The following is a 20,046-nucleotide window of genomic DNA, read 5'->3' as shown; positions in this document are numbered from 1 at the left end:
ATTTGTACAAATCTCTCTTTCCACTACAAGCTGACTTTTTGCGATCATAATATCTTCACCAACTCAGTACTTGTTTAAAAGAAGGTCGTCAAAATGGGTCACATCAACAGTTAAATGGACCTTTTCATGTTTTGGTAAATTGACAAAATTGAAAAAAAATGTTCCAGATTTGCAAAGTTTCGTTGTAGCTATAATATTTGCGAGGAAACAGAAATACTGAACATTTCTCAGATAAGCGTTCATTTCAAGATTTGCTTCGGGCAACGTCGGAAGCACGTCGTAGTTCTCATGAGCTTCCCGAAGTCAAGCTCGCGTTCGGTCGTAAATGTTCGGATATCGTCTCGGGAAATTCACATTAAATATATTGTCCCACAAAAACACACATTCATTTTGTATCTCGTTAAATCTATGTTACCAGAACACATCTAGCGTTGAAATGTTGGCTAATTTTATAAGGGACACTGATTTTTTTATGTGTTGACTTCATTTTTCGATATATTTTACGAAATATTCGTTGATTTTGAGCGTTTATGGGGCTTTAACGCTGTCCAATCGATGAAAGCATAGAATACTCAAAATGTAAAGATAAAAAGGGACAAACAAAGAATCTCCGTATCGATTTTTCTCAGAACTTATAAACTTTTTCTTATTATATATACCAAGTTGTATCCGTAATTGTACGAGTCGCGTTCTGAGAAAACAGGGCTTAATGCATGTGCGTAGAGTGGCATCCCTTATTAGCCTGTGCAATCCGCACAGGCTAATAAGGGACGACACTTTCCACCTAAACTTGATTTTCGGTAAGGAGGGACTTCCTTGAAACTAAAAATGCCATTAAAGCGGAAAGTGTCGTCCCTGATTAGCCTGTTCAGTCTGCACATGCTAACCTGGGACGACACTTGACGCACATGCATTATGCCCAGTTATCTCAGAACGCGACTCATATGCCACTATTACTAATCCTAAATTAGTGCCTGCCATAGTTCCCTTTACGCTCTCGGCAAAATGCAGTAATGCAGTAATGCATTCAATCAATGTTGCAAAATGCATTTATGCATTCAATCAATGTAAGCTCATGCAAACGCGAAGCCTCTTGATCTATACAATCCTCATACAGCGGCAAATACGTTCAATATGGAAATCTGCAACAGCAGATCAAGCTCCATGCAGGTCATTAATAAACCATTTATAATAGAAACGAAATATTTGGTTGATGTATCGTTGACAAAATTAAAAGAGTGACCGACGTTATAGAGAATTTAAATACCTTTTTGTTCCCATGGTTTATAAAGGTGTAAGTTGCAAGTTATTTTGTTTGAGAAGTTCGCATGTGATATAGGTGAGTTAATACGATGTAATTGCTATAACATTATTTTGCATTAATTGGGATTTTGGACTGTTTAATGCCACAGTTAAGGATTTTCAATTTGAAAATCCTATTGATACTGGCGCATGGAAACTTGAAGAAAATTCATTGATACCAGTATGGATGAGGAAACCAAAGGTCCCTGCAGCATGTTTCCAGTAAGTATCATGTAGCTGTCAAACCAAGTGTAGTACCGCACGATGTAAGTGCTATCATCGGACCAAGAATGCTTGTTTGAATGCGCATGCGTATCGCATGACTGTTTAAATCCTAGATAATTATTGTAAACGATAAAAGATAAAGAGACATATACTGCCATAGTAATTCGTATTTTGGAACAAAACTGTGAATTTATGTAACGTATGTTAAATAAATTATCACAAAAGACCGACATTATCTTCAGCATGATGATACAGTAGGTCATAATATTGCATCGAAGTCAGATGAACATTTGTTTTATTTTATAAATGGTACTTCAATATTTTGAAATATGTTACTAAATATATCACTCTTTTGGTTAAATAATTTGTAATTTACATTATTCATATCTAAAACAATTAATACTTAGTTGGTGAAGTAAAAATAATTTATCTTGCATAAATATAACATTATAGAACGTACAGTATTAAGTACTTCATTAGAGTATACTATTTGAGCTGAAATGTTTTATTTGAAAAAGTATTTAGCATAATATGCATATAAATCAATATATATATATATATATATATATATATATATATATATATATATATATATATATATATATATATATATATATATATATGTATATATATATATATATATATATATATATATATATTGATTTATATGCATATTATGCTAAATACTTTATATATATAAAGCAATGAAGGGTACAAAGGGAGGACATCCGAGTATCCTAGACGGCACAAATGACTGGGAACTACGGGCAGATCTTAGAAAACAGCTGCAGTTTCCAGACATTGTCCACACTACCCTACGTCCATACATTGTGATGGTCTCAGAAAAGACAAAGAAGATCATACTGGTAAAGCTGACTGTACCGTGGGAAGAAAGATGTACTCAGGCACATGAGAGAAAGAAGGCCAAGTACGAAGATCTCGTCCAGGAATGTAGAGAGGCCGGGTGGAGAGCATGGAACAACCCGATTGAAGTGGGATGCAGAGGGTTTCCTGCACCATCGCTGGGAAAGATGTTCCAGATTATGGGAATAGTGGGACAGGCGAGAAAGCTGGCCGTTAAGAAAGTATCACAAGCAGCAGAAAGAAGCTCCAGCTGGCTGTGGCTAAGGAGGAACGCCAGTAGCTGGAAGCCATCCACTAATGAGTAGTGTCTGATCAACACTGCCGCCCGCCACTTACAGCTTGTCCTAGGTTTAAAAGGGCGAAACAAGCAATGACAAGTGGTACCTAGCTGACGACATTAGTGGAAAGCAGTTTATCTGTATTTTACAACATGACTTCTGGGGAATCAGTGATTCCATGAAAGACTGGATGACAACTTGGAACAGATTGGTGACAACTGGAGAGACAGTGGACATCCAGGAGAGACTGGAATTGGGCATCAAGGGCCGGCACCTCAAGATGATGACTCCGTAAGGAGTTACCCACAGAACAGCTACAACAAGACATAAAGAAAGATACCCCCAGGGTCTTCCGAGAGGGGGGTGGAAGAGAGATCCAATAGGACGGACACAACGGAATCGACACGTCTAGTACAACGGACTTTGACAGGTGAGGCCTATACAGAGACGGCTCAGTGTGTTTGCGGGAAAATCTGTAAGAATGCCAGGGGTCTCAAGATCCATCGGTCTAGGAAGAGTTGTCAGCCTGATTCGAAGCAGAAACAGTGCACAGACTTGTCTGGTGAGACACAGGAGGACCACAGCCAGGAAGAACACCACAGTGCTGCGGATCTTCACGAATCTGAGGTGGAACAGGTGGATGAGCCTACAAGAGCAGAACATGATCTTGGTAGCCAGGGCAGTCGTACAGACGACAGACTAGAGCGCATCAAATGGCCAGCTATGAACGACAAACAGTGGAAGGAGTTTGACGAGGATGTAGATGGTATCGTGGAACAGGTGTTACTTGGAACGGTAGAGAGGAACCTGAGGATTATGTGTAGATTGATATATGCACTCGCGAATGAAAGATTTGGGAAAGATTTGGGATGACACCATCGGAAAGGAAACAGACTACAGCCGCCAAGAACAGACGGCAGATAGAAATAGAGAAGTTGAGGAAGGACCTTCGCAACTTGGGGAACCAGTACAGACAGGCATCAGAGCTAGAGAAAATTGGTCTACAAAAACTACGAGACCACACCAGACGCGGACTTCAAGACCTGAGGAAAGCGGAAAGGATACGGAAAGCCAGAAGGGAGAAGGCCAAACAAAGATCACGATTTCTTTCCAATCCCTATGGTTTTAGCAAAGAAATCATTGAAGAGAAGAAAGCGGGGCAGCTGAATTGTTCTAAAGAGGAGGTTGCAGAGCATCTGAAGAACACGCACTCTGATCAGGCGAGACATATGCAGATGGAGGGACATAACGCATAGCCCCAGTACCCATGCCCATTGTTGCATTTACTGCGGGAGAACCAACCCTCAAGGAGGTCCAAGATATAATCAAGAAGGCTAGATCCAAGTCAGCACCAGGCCCAAATGGAATACCTTACAAGGTGAACAAGTCATGCCCAAAACTGCTGAGACGGTTGTGGAAACTATTGAAGGTGGTCTGGCGTAAAGGAGATGTACCTGTGGAGTGGAAGCGAGCAGAAGGCATCTTCGTCCCAAAGGAGGAGGTTTCCAAGGATATTGGACCGTTCCGGACAATATCATTGTTGAATGTGGAGGGCAAGATCTTCATGTCAGTGGTTGCCAGGCGTCTAACAACATTTATGACCAGTAATGGGTACATTGACACATCAGCACAGAAGGGAGGTGTTCCCGGATTCTCTGGCTGCATTGAACACACATGCGCTATAAGCCAGTTAATCAGGGAAGCTAAGATCAACAAGACAGATCTCACAGTTGTATTGCTGGACCTAGCAAATGCGTATGGCACGGTACCCCACCAGGTAATAGAGTTTGCTTTGAAACACCACCATGTACCAGAACATATTCAGAGCATCGTCAGAAGCTACTACAGTAACATCAACATGCGCTTCACAACAAAGAAATTTACAACATCCTGGATACAGCTTCAGAAGGGGATTGTAACCGGCTGCACAGTGTCAGTAATACTGTTCATTGCCGTTATGAATCTCATCATCAAAGCAGGAGACAGGGAGTCAAGGGGACCGAAGACCCAGACAGATATCAGACTTCCACCACAGAGGGGATTTATGGATGATCTGACTATCACAACAGAGTCCCACATACAAGCTCGATGGATCCTATCAGCCCTTGAAGATGTTGTGTCATGGGTTAGAATGACCTTCAAACCAAGGAAGTCAAGTTTTTTTATCTTGAGAAGAGGCAAAATCTGGCAGAAGATAACACTCAGGGTACAGGGCGAGGATATCCCATCACTTATTGACAACCCCGTCAAGTGCTTGGGTAAATGGTTTGACACCACACTGGTTGATAGCAGAAATAACACAGAGCGCATCAGGCAGCAACTGAGGAATGGGCTTGCAAAGATAGAGGGAACGGGCCTACCAGGGAAGTTCAAGGCATGGCTTTTTCAGCATGGCCTCCTGCCCCGTCTTCTATGGCCACTAATGTTGTATAAGACCAACATCGACGGTTGACAGCTTGGAAAGCATGATAAACAAGAGCCTGAGACGATGGTTCGGACTTCCATCATGTATGACAAGTATTGGACTCTACAACAGAACCGGAATGTTGCAGCTCCCTCTTTCATCAATCGTAGAGGAGTACAAAGTTAGTAAGGCAAGGCTCGTGTTGACCCTACGAGACTCTAGTAACATGAGCATCAGAAATGCAGGGATAGAGGTCAGAACTGGAAGAAGATGGTCAGCATCCAATACAGTTCAGCAGGCAGAGAGTCGACTGAGACACATAGTGGGAACAAGTGGTCAAGGTAGACAGGGACTCGGCTTGAACACTAGACAACCGTGGAGTTCAGCCACAACAGTCCAAAGAAGAGAACTTGTCCAGAGCGAAATCCGAAAGGAAGAAGAAGAGACAAGAAATGTGAAAGCAGTCCAGATGGGGAGCCAGGGAAGCTGGACAAAGTGGCAGACAACAGGGAGGAAACTGTCATGGACAGATATCTGGAAGTACCAGTTTTTTCAACTGCAGTTCCTGATCCGGGCAGTTTATGATGTATTGCCAACACCGGCGAATCTCCAGAGATGGGGGCTGATAGAGACAGCAGAATGCACCCTATGTGGAGGAAGAGCTACCGTGGACCACATCTTGTCCTCGTGTAAGGAAGCACTTGCCCAGGGGAGATATCGCTGGAGACATTACCAGGTACTCCGAGAGGTAGCTGATAGACTTGAGAGACACAAGAAGAGGGCGCGAGTACATGCAGGGGCAAAGCACATCAACTTTGTACCAGCAGGGACAGTAATGAAGGGTACAAATGAAGGACATCCGAGTATCCTAGACGGCACAAATGACTGGGAACTACGGGCAGATCTTAGAAAACAGCTGCAGTTTCCATTCACTGTTCACACTACCCTACGTCCACACATTGTGATGGTCTCCGAAAAGACAAAGAAGATCATACTGATAGAGCTGACTGAACCGTGGTAAGAAAGATGTACTCAGGAACATGAGAGAAAGAAGGCCAAGTACGAAGATCTCGTCCAGGAATGTAGAAAGGCCGGGTGGAGAGCATGGAACTACCCGATTGAAGTGGGATGCAGAGGGTTTCCTGCACCATCGCTGGGAAAGATGTTCCAGGATATGGAAAAAGTGGGACAGGCAAGAGAGCTGGCCATTAAGAAAGTATCACAGGCAGCAGAAAGAAGCTCCAGCTGGCTGTGGCTAAGAAGGAACGCCAGTAGCTGGAAGCCATCCACTAATGGGTAGTGTCTGATCAACACTGCCGCCCGCCACTTAGAGCTTGTCCTAGGTTTAAAAGGGCGAAACAAGCAATGACAAGTGGTACCTAGCTGACGACATTAGTGGAAAGCAGTTTATCTGTATTTTATAACATATATATATATATATATTTAGACTGTAACGTCGATCACACATCTTTTCTTGTAACTATACTTTCATTGTTTAAAGTCTCCGAGACTCGTAATTGTATTTATAAGATAATGCAGAAATAATGTTGGTTCTTATTATAAAAAGTTGTTATATTAAAAACGCAATTAGTATTAAAAGTATAAAAATGAACATTGTATTCTTTTAATTTAGGTAACGAAATTTACAAAGTTAGGAACATTCACTTGTATCCATCTCTCATTGGAAAGTTACTTACATAATATATTATATATAATACATAAATCTTTTGTTGCTTTCAACATACAATGCAATTTACGTTCCTCACGGGTTATAAAAGTGCACTTATTGACCTTTGACCTACTTATGAATGCCAAAATCAGTTAAAAATGAGATAATCCTTCAAGTATCAAATTTAAGTCAGTTCAGGAGTAAAATCAGTAATAGTATCTGATATTTCAGAATTTTAGGAATGTTACCTCAATTTTTAATGCAAAATGCACTCATTGACCTTTTGACCTAATTACAGGGTCGTCAAGCATCCCAGAAGGTGACATCCCCTCCAGATTAAAAAATGTATTTGCAATCATTATAACATAAAAGGAATCCATGCCTAAGAAATGCCATCATATGTCAGATTTCAGGATATTTAAGGCCAACTATTGTTTAAGCATGATGTATGTATTATTTTGTCGGCCTAGCTGCCTAACACCGGCTTCACATTATTCGGCTTCACCAAAAAGCCAAAGAAATTTGGGAGACATTTCCCACCAGTAGGCGCGAATGAATAACTAAAATTTTGGCATTTGTTTAAACAATACCTGTACTTATCAAAATAGCAAACCTTGCCCTGTATTTTTAAAAAAGTGAAAAAAATATTATCCGAAAAAGGGTTGACAATCGTTGTTGAGTAGTAAAGCGCAATGAATGTACGAACTTGGCAAATTCTTACTATTTCTGTTGATTTTTATACCATACATCGTCACAAAGAGAATAACAGGTAACTGACTGCTATTTTTGTAATATATCAGACAAGACTAAGAATAATATAACGGCGAGGCTTGCCTAGCCGTTATTTTATTCGTGCCGAGTCTGATGTATTACAAAAAGATCAGACATAAACCTGTTTTCTGTTAATCATACCTCTACGAACCCGATTTTAAAGAAATAATGAAAAATACGCTAAAAAGCTGCAGTTTTAGCGGGAAAGAATATGAATTTTGTCGTTTGACATGTTAATAATAACGCAATGAGCACGCGCGCTTAATATTGAAAAAATGTTTTTGCCGTTTGTGTTGCATTTTATATTTAAAATATATTACATCTTGGTATCAATTTGTTTGTTTTGTAGAATCTGATTCGATTTTACTAAAAATAATTACTTTATAGTTGATTCCGAGTAATATAACCTACCTCCTATCATTGGCTGATATAAGAACTTCCTGTTGACCATGATATAAAAAAAATATATCAGGCATCGTTATATCTGGCAGATATCAATGCGGTGGTATAATTTTTTTTTTGGTTTTGCAACTTATACGAGTAAACATGTCGGTATCGGCTATGTGCTTAGAATAACTTACGGTAGTATTGTCGAGATTTCAACAATGGAGCCCAGTTTAATTTTACTGCCTCTTCGCATAAAATGAATTTAAGCCTTCACAATAAAGTATTAAATGTAAAGTATTTATTTTCAAATTAAAATTCAGAATTTATACAATGCAAATTGTGATATAAAGACCATATACCGATGGTTGTATACCGTGAATTTTGATGAAGCTATGGAAGATGTGTGTGTCTACCTAGTTTTGATTTCGTGAGTGTTTCCAGAATAAACATTTTTTTTCCAAAAAACTTCTGAATAAGACCATTTGATTTCCATTTATTACCATGGGAACGAACAAGATAACGTCAAACTTAACTGTAGTAGAAATTTTTTCAAGAAAAATATAAACGATTTATGCTATTGGAAACGCCAGCAGTAAATATCTGGAATATCACGAAGCTGCCTACGATTTATGCATCTGCTTTCTCACGAATTTGTATCAAGGACATTTTGCAACAAGTTTTTTGTTGTTGTTGTTTAGTGGAAAAATTATTTGTTGGTTTATTATAAAGGTTATGCTGATCATGTTGTGAAGATAATGCAAAACATTAACATATGTATTAGAACATTATTTAATAGAGGCTTAACCGTGTATATGTTATTTAAGTGATTAATTGTGCACCTAATATATGCACGCATTTATGTTATGCTGTATGAACATATGAGTTTGTATGTAATATATTTGACATTGGGTGTATAATGTACATCCTGATTCTATAAATAAACTTCCGCGTCGAAATAATTCAAATAAAAAAAATGTTGATTTTTTCTAGTTCTTTGTCGCTTATATAGCGCAATTTTCACTCCATGTCTATACAATTTATAAACTAATACCTAGTGCATACTAGAATAATATTTCATGTGCACTCTTTACAAGTACATCTATACTGGTATTTTGAAGAATATATGACATAAATTAAATATCCATTTCATAAATGTACATGTGTATTCAAATTTATATAACACGTGGGTATTACACCAGATCATTTCTTATATGTCCTCGCATGACTTATGATGTAATAAACAAAAGTTTATTCTGCACGAGTTTATGAGTCGCGTGCTGAGAAAACTGGGCATAATGCATGTGCATAATGCATTAGCCACACAGGCTAATCAGGGACGACACTTTCCAACTAAATTGGATTTGTGCTAAGAAGAGACTTCATTTAAACGAAAAATGTCATAAAAGTGGAAAGTGCCGTCTCTGATTAGCCTGTGCGGACTGCATAGGATAATCTAGGACGACACTTTACGCAAATGCATTATGCCCAGTTTTCTCAGAACACGACCAGAGCCGTTGACAGACCCAAATTTAAGCCGAGGCAGTATCTTAGGTCCTTACAGGGGGGTTCGTGGGCATGTCTCCCCCCCCTGAACTTTTTTTTACCTAGAACGTCTCTGGTGCGTTTTAAAGGCCATTTAAACTAAATTTTATACCTAAATTATCGGAATCGTTGACGCTACATATCACCGTTTGGTCATAATAAAGTTTACAAAAAAAAATCTGCTACAAGTTCATTGTCACTTTTATATTCAGGTACCATAAACGGTGTTTGAAGTGACTATGATGTAACAAACTTAACTACAGAAAAATAGTCATATACTTCATTTGAAGTCAGATAGAAAAAAGAAAAAAATGAGACGCAGCTCTCTCATACAAGCCATAGTATGTATATGGATAGTATAATGTGCTATACATATTTATTATTGAAATACTAAAATAAAATAGATATACCTTATAATATGAAGAAACAGATCTATCAAACATTTTAGCGAATTATGTTTCATGAACATGTTTTATTATTCTTCAACTTTTAAATATCAATCTTATTGAACGCCAATTCAACTCTCCTGTCTCTAGTCGAATCCCACATTTGAAGAATTTGTTTTCGATCAACTGGAATGTGTTTATGCACAAACATTCAAGCGGTGCCATTAAGCCGTACTTTTTGATAGTAGAACGTGTCCGTGTTTTAAGCCTTCGCAATGCGCGTAAACTCCGCTCACATGTACAAGAACCAATAAAAAATATTATTTATTAAGTTAACATCAAATCAGCTTTCGCAAACTTGCTGGTGTAGTTCAGACAAGTTCACCGTGAAAAATTTGTGGACGATTTGTTTTTCCCTTTAGAGCTTGAAAGCACAATAGGGCTCTTTAAAGAAATATGTAAATGCATTAAATCAAAAGCGTTTTCAATCATAAACACATATCAAAAGGATCATTGATGGAAATTACTTAAACACGGACCAACTGGGATTCGAACCAACGCAGTGACAATATAATAGTGAGCAATGGATCCAGAGTCTGACGCCTTACCGATTGCGTCACATGAGCATATTGCTTGTCATGAAGAGTACACGTATTTAACTTAAAACAATAAAGTTTTTGGCCATTTTTTTTCAATTTTCTTGTGTATCATTTTGTTTTAGCACTGCGCCATCATTTTCTGCCAGTGGACAGTTCTATCATCAACGTTCTATCATCAACATCATTGACTATTAAAAAGAAAAGACTTGAACTTCTATATATCACAAAAGTTTAATACGCGGGGTATCATTATTTGAAAATTCTAATGTAAACAAAGATTGTTACCACCTGAAACGGTCCCGGATTAAACTCGACGCCATAAAGAGGAGAATTCCAATAAAGGCGAAAACGCCAACCGCCGGAAGTGTGTCTGGGTCCAAAATAGACCCAGACCTGGCCGTAAAACACCCGATCCTCGCTCGGTACGTTCCGATGTCCACAATGATGTAACATCGAAGTGTACAGTGCGACGCTTTGTTTAATATACGGATTTTCCTAATCATTTTGCTGAGCCATTTGGCATCAATTGAAGTTATTAAAATGAAATAATTATCTGCCTCAACATGAACCAATTGTACTCAATGATAATATTTGTTTGTGAATATCATAGTGCCTTAAATTCATTAAATTGCCTCAATTTCTTATATAGATTTTATTCTTTGACATAAATTTTCCTTTTTTTCCTTGTTATCTCAACATTGCTCCGCAAATTTTAGCCGAGGCAACTGCCTCGGTGTGCCTCAGCGTGGCTACGTCGCTGGACGACTCATATGGTATGTTAGAATTTCATTAAGACGCAGTTTTTTTTCCAAGCATGCTAATTGTACATTTATATCCTATTGCGTTTTGAATTCGAATACTTTTCGATAAGTTATTGACGTCAGAGTGTGTTATCAAAAGCAAAAGGGCAAATGTTGGAAGCCTATTACGGCTTTCATGAACTTTTTCCAGACGGGCTCAACGGTCACTGACCTGATATGACGGCTATGTTATGTTTGCAAAGTCATAAATATACACGAATTCTCCTTCATAGCAACTTTGAGTCCGACTATAAAAATGGTTATTCTTTATGTATTTTTCTTTCTTTTTGCATTGGTGTATGCTGATAAATAAACACATATTACTAAATGCGTTTCTGCGGTTTACAGAGAATAACCAATGCTTTAAAAGCGATGATTCGCTGTTCAAAACAGAGAACAAGAACGTAAACACCATAGATAATTTTCACTGCTTTATTGTACAGTTACGTCTTTTACTAACCTTTATGCATTAATAGGTGTTAGTATCGTATATATGTTTCGGAAAAAGAATCAATTAAAAAAGGTCGAGGCGTACTTCACTTAATAAACTATTATTTTCTCTAAAATCGTGCACAACGTTCACGAACAAAATGAATTGCAATATATAATATAGGAAACAATACAAGCGTTTATGGATTTCACGGGTGCCAGATCAGTGTGGTCGAACTTTGTTACGATATTAAATAATATTAGTCATTCAAAAGCAATAATCATACTAACTAATTTGGCTCAATTTTAAAACATATTAATACACGTATTTCACACAAAATGGCTATGCATAATCGACTGTAGTGGATGCTTTTCTCGTTTCAAGTCAAAATCTATAACGATGTGCAGCGTTATTATAATATTTACGATTTTCTCTCGTTTAGCGTTTGTTTGATCTATATGCACGTTCCTGTATAATTTGTTAGCAGCATACTTCATGTTGAAGTTTCTACTTTTATGACGTTGTAAGTCTTTACCACAAATGCTGTATGCTCTTTATATGACATTATTCCAAACATGTTTTAATGTCAATATCATTATTTATATACGTGCCACCAATGTTAAGATTTATTCCTCTTCGGTCGGCTGTCGATCGCCCCCGGTCATGAACCATCGCCCGCTGTGGCTCGCAACACACCGACATAAGCCATGGATGTCCTTGCAGGTGTATCCGGCCTTCAGCGTGGCGCAGGTGGGAAAGCCCAGAGCCGTGGTCCACCGCGCATCCTGGCAGATTCCGTCATACTGGTGACACAGTTTCCGGTTTCTTTGGGCGTTGACAAAGACGACGCAACACAAAATTGCTACAATCAGGGACACTAGAATCCGTCTGTACATGACGCCTAAAAAGAAACGAAACTTTGAATTAAGCCCCATTGTGGTAAAAATGGGTCTAATGCATATACGTAATGTGTCGTACCAGCTTAGCCTGTGCAGTCCGCGGATGCATAGGCTGGTCTGGAGCTACGCTGGTCTGGAGCTAGGCTGGTCTGGAGCTACGCTGATCTCATTTAGCATAAGACCCATTTTCTCATGACGCAACTTATTCGATTGAAAGAATTGCCAGCATATACATTGGTCGATGCCAGATTTGTTTTATATTGAGTATAAAAGAGATGTTTTAAAAAGCGAAGGAATAATTGCAATGGATAAACCGGTAAAATTGTTAAATATGAATCACATGTAAACAGTCCTGCTGACATTTGAGCCGCGATAAAGCATACACGTTCGAAGCTATCTTCCGAAATCGTCAATTTAATACTAAGCCTCACTTTATTCTTTAAATAACTAATTTATATCTGTGATAATTTTAATAGAATATACATTTGCTAACCTAACGATAACCAAATTTGAAAATGTATATAATACTACTTTTGTATGTAAATCCTTTCTACAAACTACTGCGTTATATTTAGAACGAATACATTTAATTGTTCAATTAAACCAATAATAGCATGTGTTCAGAAAAAAAAAGAAATATATTATTTCTCTTTTTATACACATATAAAGTAAATACGAACAAGCAATTCAAACTGATAAATTATCAATGAAATGAAGTTTAATACGAATTTCTAAGAAATTTATTGCTAAGAACGCGTTGCTTTGCAACACGAAAGCTCAATGTTATTACCATAATATTATAATAACCACATACCGGCAAAACAAAATGTTGACGATTCTATTCCTATGAAATTCTCCTGAAAAATATTCTTATGAAACCGTAAGCAAACGTCTTTCCCGATAGATAACATGCGAATAAAGTTTCACAGCCGCTGGGCGTTGTTGGCATAAATACACAAGTTATTGGGCGGAATTACATTTCTCATATTTCTGGGGAACATTTGCCTGCCGCAGAACTATAAACAAAATTGAAAATGATTAACGGCTACATGCAAATTAATCTGAATATGAATCAAATGTTCAGTACGTGAAAACCCAGGCTCGAACGATTATAAAATGGGTCGTGTTCTGAGAAAACCGGGCATAATGCATGTGCGTAAAGTGTCGTTCCAGATTAGCGTGTGCAGTCCGCACATGCTGATCAGGGACGACACTTTCCGCCTTAACTAGGGCTCGATTGGTCATTGTCGGCTTGGGAACTACTTACATGTACCCCGGTTACTCTAAAGTATACTTACATGTACCCCGGGTACGGTAAATATACTTAATCGTACCCGGTCGATATTAGACTGTACCCAAGTATTTCCGCCCCAAATCCGATGTCGTGAAACGCGCTACCGATTATCTTAAATAAAACTTCTCTTTTTAAAAAATCTGCATCAACATGCTTTTTGAGTATGAGTTTCGATAATATAGATGCCATTTTACAGAAAATTGACATATATGTAAATATAATTAATTCCAAAAAATAGCCGACAACGACCGATTTAGCGTTAAATTTCCCGGGTACGATTAAGTATATTTACCGTACCCGGGGTACATGTAAGTATACTTATAAGTACCCGGGGTACATGTAAGTAGTACCTGAGCCGACAATGACCAATCGAGCTTAACTAGGCCACACATTAAGCAAATGCGTTATGCCCAGTTTCCTCAGAACATGACTCATATATGAGGCCCGATGTGAGGTCCAGCACACCAAACTGATTGGTGTTGGCGTTGTATTGTTAACCAATAACAAATACACTAAACGGAATTGATAATGAAGCGACAGTTTGTGATTTTTTCATAAAATACAACTAAACCCTTTTCATCTCGCATCTCATAAAAGTTTGTAATGAGTATTATATTCTCATAAAAAAGTTGAAAAAAATCACTCCATCAAGTGCTTAATTGATGTGCAGTTATTCTTAATTTAAACACAGCGTTCGGGATTATTTCAACAATTATTTTATTCTTTTGCTCATGTATTTAACCACTTTAATATAAATAATAGGTTAAAAAAAACAAACAAATTAACTGGATATGATCTACGTAATTACGGCGCTTTAATTTGTACTTAAGGGTACAATTTGTATATAGATGAACCACATTTGCGATCTGTCAAAATACTTTTAAGTTTTGTGGACATGATGAAGATTACAGAGGTTATATACCCGTAAAGACATACGCCCAAACTTTGGGTAGATAGCTATAGAGAGCAAAAATGGTGCACTCATTATGACATTGAACTACTGTTACATGTTCCGTATGAAAATAGGTTATGGACTTGAGACACGCGGGATCGAGAGTATAAAACAGTATGGTACATAATATACCCGAATTTGTATCGACTTGTCGTGAGAACCAATTATCTGCCATAAGGCTCGTCATAATTGACAACGTTTAGGGACGAAAACTCAGTCGCCACTTTGACGGAGTCTGCCCTGGTGCGCGATTAACCATAACGGAGTATGCCAGGATGCGCGGTTAACCATGACGGAGTCTTCCAGGAAGCGCGGTTAACCACGACGGAGTCTGCCAGGATGCGCGGTTAACCACGCACTTTAGGCCACTCCACGTGCTATGTTCGAAAGGTCGGATATAGCTGTCGGGACATACACGTCTTTCGCATCAATGCTGTTGTAAATCGCACGTACTGGCAGACTTAGTCGTAGAGGAAACATATATATTTTGGCCATTAGCTCTTTCACTGACGATGAAACATGTAGTCGCTATCGTCAGTACTGCAAGAAGCCGTTCCCCGATAACGTAATTGAAGAAATACATGTAAATGTTGACAGCCAGTGTAACATCTTAAACTATGTATGTAGTCTTGTTTTGTTCAGCATATTGCTGTTGTGCTTAAGTACATTTATTACACTCTTTAAAACATCAACATGTTCAAACCTAATTGTTTTTTTTTTGTTCTAAAATTGTTGACAACACAATTATGTAACACACATACATTTGTACTATCGTTCACTATTTATATGAAATTACGAAGGAACTACATATATCATGCATAACTTATGTATTTATATTTTACATATTATATTAATGTCATACGTTTACACGAAACTGATAAAAGAATTGGATAAGACACATAATAAAAAGAAACAATATAATTACTGAACCGATTTAAACAACAACAACAACATTAGCTTTGTTAATTAATAAAGAACACAAACGAAAACCAATAAAATAAAATTATAAAACAGATACGAGGCAAATTCCACAAAATCACACAATTATGAAACACAATCATAATTCACTCAATATGAAGAAATATTGTCATAAAACTTTGATAATTGTGAAAGTAATGGCGACAAGGCTGTTTTAATTGCCGAATGTACATACGTTATGCAAATAAAAACCGGAAAATACCTTTTAAAAAGAAAACAATACCCTTCTTCCTAGAAAAATATATGTTCAAAATACAGACAGTTGCATTAATCGGCTAGCAAATGCATATGGGCCGTGCTCTGTGAAAAAAAGGTTAAATGCATGTGCGTGAAGTTCCGTCACATATTAGCCTGTGCAGTCCGCACAGGCTAATCAGGGACGAGACTTCCCGCTTTTATGATATTTCACTATCAAAGAGTCTTTTTTTTAGCAAAAAGCAAGTTTAGGCAGAAAGTGTCGTTCCTGATTAGTATTTGCGGACTCTACAGGCGGTTCTGGGACGGCACTTTACGCACATGCATTAAACCCTTTTTTCACAGAGCTCGGCTCATATATCCATCGGCAAGTAAGCTGCTTGAAGCTTTGAAGCTTCTTCCATTAACTTTGTTTACGTCGGGCGTTTCCAATAACATCCCTTATCTGTAAACTCAGCTGCCACGGTTTACATGTTTGCTTTTTTTATCTTCCCGTGGCAACACAGCGGCTTCCATGTATCAAACGGTCTAATCCAGAAAGTTCTTGTTATGTTCTCAAAACAGACATTAAAACTCATCAAAACACTGACAGCATAGAAAGGCTTTTGTCAAGAAAGGCCTGAAAAAATTACACTTAATGAAGGTAAGAACGAACCCATATTAACGATATATACTCCTTTTGATATATTTTTAGATTGAAACTTACGATAGTATGTGATTAAATAATGCAATAAAAATACATAATTTAATTTGTATTTCTAATACGTACCCGCACATGTAAATCACAGGATTTCACTGCAATTCTCTAATAAGATAACTGTATCAAATCAAACGCAGTTATGTTTCTAGAAGTAAAATATAACAAGATCTCATCGCTGACTTACGTTCTAAAAATATTCTAGGGTGGATTGAATATGACAGACATGATGTTTTATTATCCCCGCCGAAATTTCGGAAGGGGTAATAGTAATAGTCTCCGTCCGTCCGTCCGTTCGTCCTTCCGTCCGAAACTTTGTCCAGAGCATAAAACCAAATCTATTCAATGGATTAACTTTAAACTTAGAAAATAAACAGAAGGCAACTAAGAGAAGTGCAGTGATCAAGAAACATAACTATATCTACCTTAGTTTTTGAATTATCTCCCTTAATATGATCTCAAAGTAAATTTTTGTCCGTAGCATTTCTCTAAATCTACTGAAGGAATTTACATGAAACTTGAAATATAAACAAATTGCAAGTAAGAGAAGTTCAGTGACTAAACACCATAACTCTATCGACCTTAATTTTTGAATTATCTCCCGTAAATATAATTAATAAGTAACTTTTTGTCCGGAGTATAACTCTAAATCTACTGGAGGGATTTACTAAAAAAATGAAATATAAACAGATGGCAAGTTGAAGAAGAGCAGTGACTAAGAACCAAAACTCTCTATATACCTTAGTTTTTTAATATCTCTTTTTTTCTAATTTTATAATGATATTTTGATTTGAACACTGAAGTATTCACTGTAAAAAGAATAGATGAGTTTAAGGAAAAATACAGTGATCAAGAACAATAACTGTTTATAGTCTTCTTTTTTAAGTACCTCCTTGTCGTTCATGTCCATAAATGTTATTCTCTACAGCATAACTCCAACATCATATAACTAATTGATCCTTGAAATATACATAGATGACACTGGTGCCATGGTTTACAAATATTATTCTAAAACATATGTTCTCAAACAAGCAAACACATTTCGACAGGGATGACCATGTTAACATGGCTCTTGTTAAACTTGTTTTCGAACGAGCGACATATTTTCATTCTGTTAAGTATTTTATATATTCTGAGTTCTGACCGTTATTCTGAGGCATAAAGACACTGTTTGTTGACAGATAAACGCTCAAATAGTGAAAGTTGTTTTCTGGGTATAACATTTTTAATTAGATCGAACAAGGTCTGCACATATATATGTTTTGTACGTTTGGATCTCAAACCGCTCTAATGTTCACAAGAATTAAAAAAAAAAATGAGTCAATTTATGTATTTTAGGATTAACTGCAAATTTAATGCACGCGTAAGGAAATTAAATGCTGGTTTATAAAACATGTTTAGTCTAAATGAATAATTATTTCAATGCACAACCCTGTTTTGAATACCTGATATAAATGCCAAAATGTTCCACAACGTTAGAAGAAATTATATTTTGAGATAATAGGAGTTTAATAAAATATGGTATGAAATGACAACGAGTGTCAGAACTTTGTTATCACATGCTTTTAAATGACCAAATTTAATAAATATTTACGCAAACATAATGATAAATCCCGAATGTTGTCTACATTTCGTGACGTCATTTGACAAAAATTGCGATTGGTAAATCGAACGAAAACTAAGCCAATGAAAACGCTTAAAAATTATATTACACATGTGTAAGATAAAAATATTCGTAATGGTTATATTAAATTGAAAACAGGGTATGGCATGTGAAAAATACAAATGCATACGCATATAAAATATGCCCGAAGAAGTCCAAGCTTTTAACAATGAAAGTGTATTATTTCCTTTTTTAACATAAATGTCTGAGACATGCACATTAATTATGAAGATTTTTTACATAAGTAATCAATCAGCTACTAATATTTATAATTATTTAAGAACGCCACTATAACACACGACCCTCCACATAGGCGTTATTTACTTTAACCAAAAATCCCGCGACTTTGCTTTAATAAATCATGACAGTGTTTTAATTTTCAGCTAATATCAAGTAATGCGTATCCACTGGCTGCAATGTTTCCCTTGCCATATATAATGCAAGGCTACGACATCGGCATGTTCTTCCTATTGCCTCACACTTCCCGTGTCGCCTGGTTTCACAGTGACGACCCTGGGTCGTCTCCACGCACCGTCCGCCTTTGCCTCGCATGCATAGAGCCCCAGACGCCGGTCCAAAGTTTGCCAACAGTAGAGCGCCGATGAGCAAGAAAGCCAAAGCGTATATCCGCGTTGAGGTCTGCATGATGTGATGTTGCATCAAACCTGAACACGGAATAATGGTTATATGATACGAATATTTAAACCCCAATAGTAAGGCTATGAAATACTTTACATCTTCGTAAACAGAACGTGTGTAGATATTAAACGATTCACATACTATTTGAGCCTACTTTTTTTAAATCATAGACGTGATTGTACTGTCGTAGAATTTATGTTGTGCAAATAGTGTTGTTAAGTGTTTAAGAATACAACAACAAATTGTATCTTAAAATAATGTTTAAAGAATCATCACCAATATATATTGAAAATGAGACACGATTTTCATTTAATAATATAATTATGCACTAAAATAAAATTATATTTGTCTTTCATATACGTACCGGCTATTATGATGCACAGTAGTCCACTCAAATCCTCTAATAAGATCACCGTGTTAAATCGGAAGCATATATGTTTTAAGAAGAAAAATACCTGAACAGATATAACAGTATCTTTTCACTGCCTGACTTCCAAGATTATTCTATTTGTTTATGACATACAGGATGGTTTATTTTCGTAAACCTGCTGTGAAACGAGCCGTACATTTTCATTCAGGTAAGTGTTTGGTGTATGAAATTTGAGCATTAATACGCGGTATATACACACTGTTTATTAAAAAAACGCCATAATTTAAACTATATGGAAGGCTAAGATTGTTAGCTACAGGTTTACATGGACTGACACACAAATGGTAAAGGTTGTTTTCCAGATATATTTTATAGATTTACCAGGATCCATATCGTGAACACATTAATATGTTTGGAATAATGCGAGTACAAGCCTATCTTATGAAAAGAAAAACACTTGAAAAGACCAAATGTAATGCATGCACAGGTATATTCAATGTTGGTTTCTCATGCGCGTCTATTTAATTCGAATATTTTATTTCAAACCACCAACCTGTTTTGATTACCTGATTTAAATGTCAAACACGACAAAACAGGAAGATTACTATATTGATAAGAAACTTTTTCCGTTATTTTACAAGTCCTAGATATTTTTTTCAATATTTGTAGAAGCATAATTATACATCAGTAATAAATAATATA

General features: G+C 37.0%; 1 protein-coding gene and 2 long non-coding RNA genes across 3 annotated transcripts; 1 reads left to right on the top strand and 2 right to left on the bottom strand.

The window, feature by feature from the left end:
* The first annotated feature begins 3,936 nt into the window (after positions 1-3,936).
* Positions 3,937-5,121, top strand: LOC127857403 (uncharacterized). The gene has a single exon (XM_052393797.1). It carries the CDS (start codon positions 3,937-3,939, stop codon positions 5,119-5,121), a length of 1,185 nt encoding a protein of 394 aa, XP_052249757.1.
* A 6,524-nt stretch (positions 5,122-11,645) lies between these two features.
* On the bottom strand, positions 11,646-13,556 carry LOC127858528 (uncharacterized). The gene is made up of 2 exons (XR_008038958.1): positions 13,371-13,556; positions 11,646-12,558 (listed from the first exon to the last, which is right to left on the bottom strand). It is a non-coding gene; the product is annotated as an uncharacterized LOC127858528 (long non-coding RNA).
* Positions 13,557-18,363: 4,807 nt separating this feature from the next.
* LOC127858666 (uncharacterized) lies at positions 18,364-19,595 on the bottom strand. The gene is made up of 2 exons (XR_008039015.1): positions 19,339-19,595; positions 18,364-19,000 (listed from the first exon to the last, which is right to left on the bottom strand). It is a non-coding gene; the product is annotated as an uncharacterized LOC127858666 (long non-coding RNA).
* Positions 19,596-20,046: the final 451 nt, after the last annotated feature.

This window comes from Dreissena polymorpha, chromosome 14 (assembly GCF_020536995.1).
Source record: "Dreissena polymorpha isolate Duluth1 chromosome 14, UMN_Dpol_1.0, whole genome shotgun sequence".
In the NCBI taxonomy this organism is placed as follows: Eukaryota; Metazoa; Mollusca; class Bivalvia; order Myida; family Dreissenidae; genus Dreissena; species Dreissena polymorpha.
Note: the sequence above shows the minus strand (reverse complement) of the source record. Positions and strands in the feature narration are given on the sequence as shown.

Coding starts and splice junctions, on each gene's coding strand:
- LOC127857403 (XM_052393797.1), top strand. CDS start 3,937: ATGCCCATTGTTGCATTTACTGCGGGAGAACCAACCCTCAAGGAGGTC.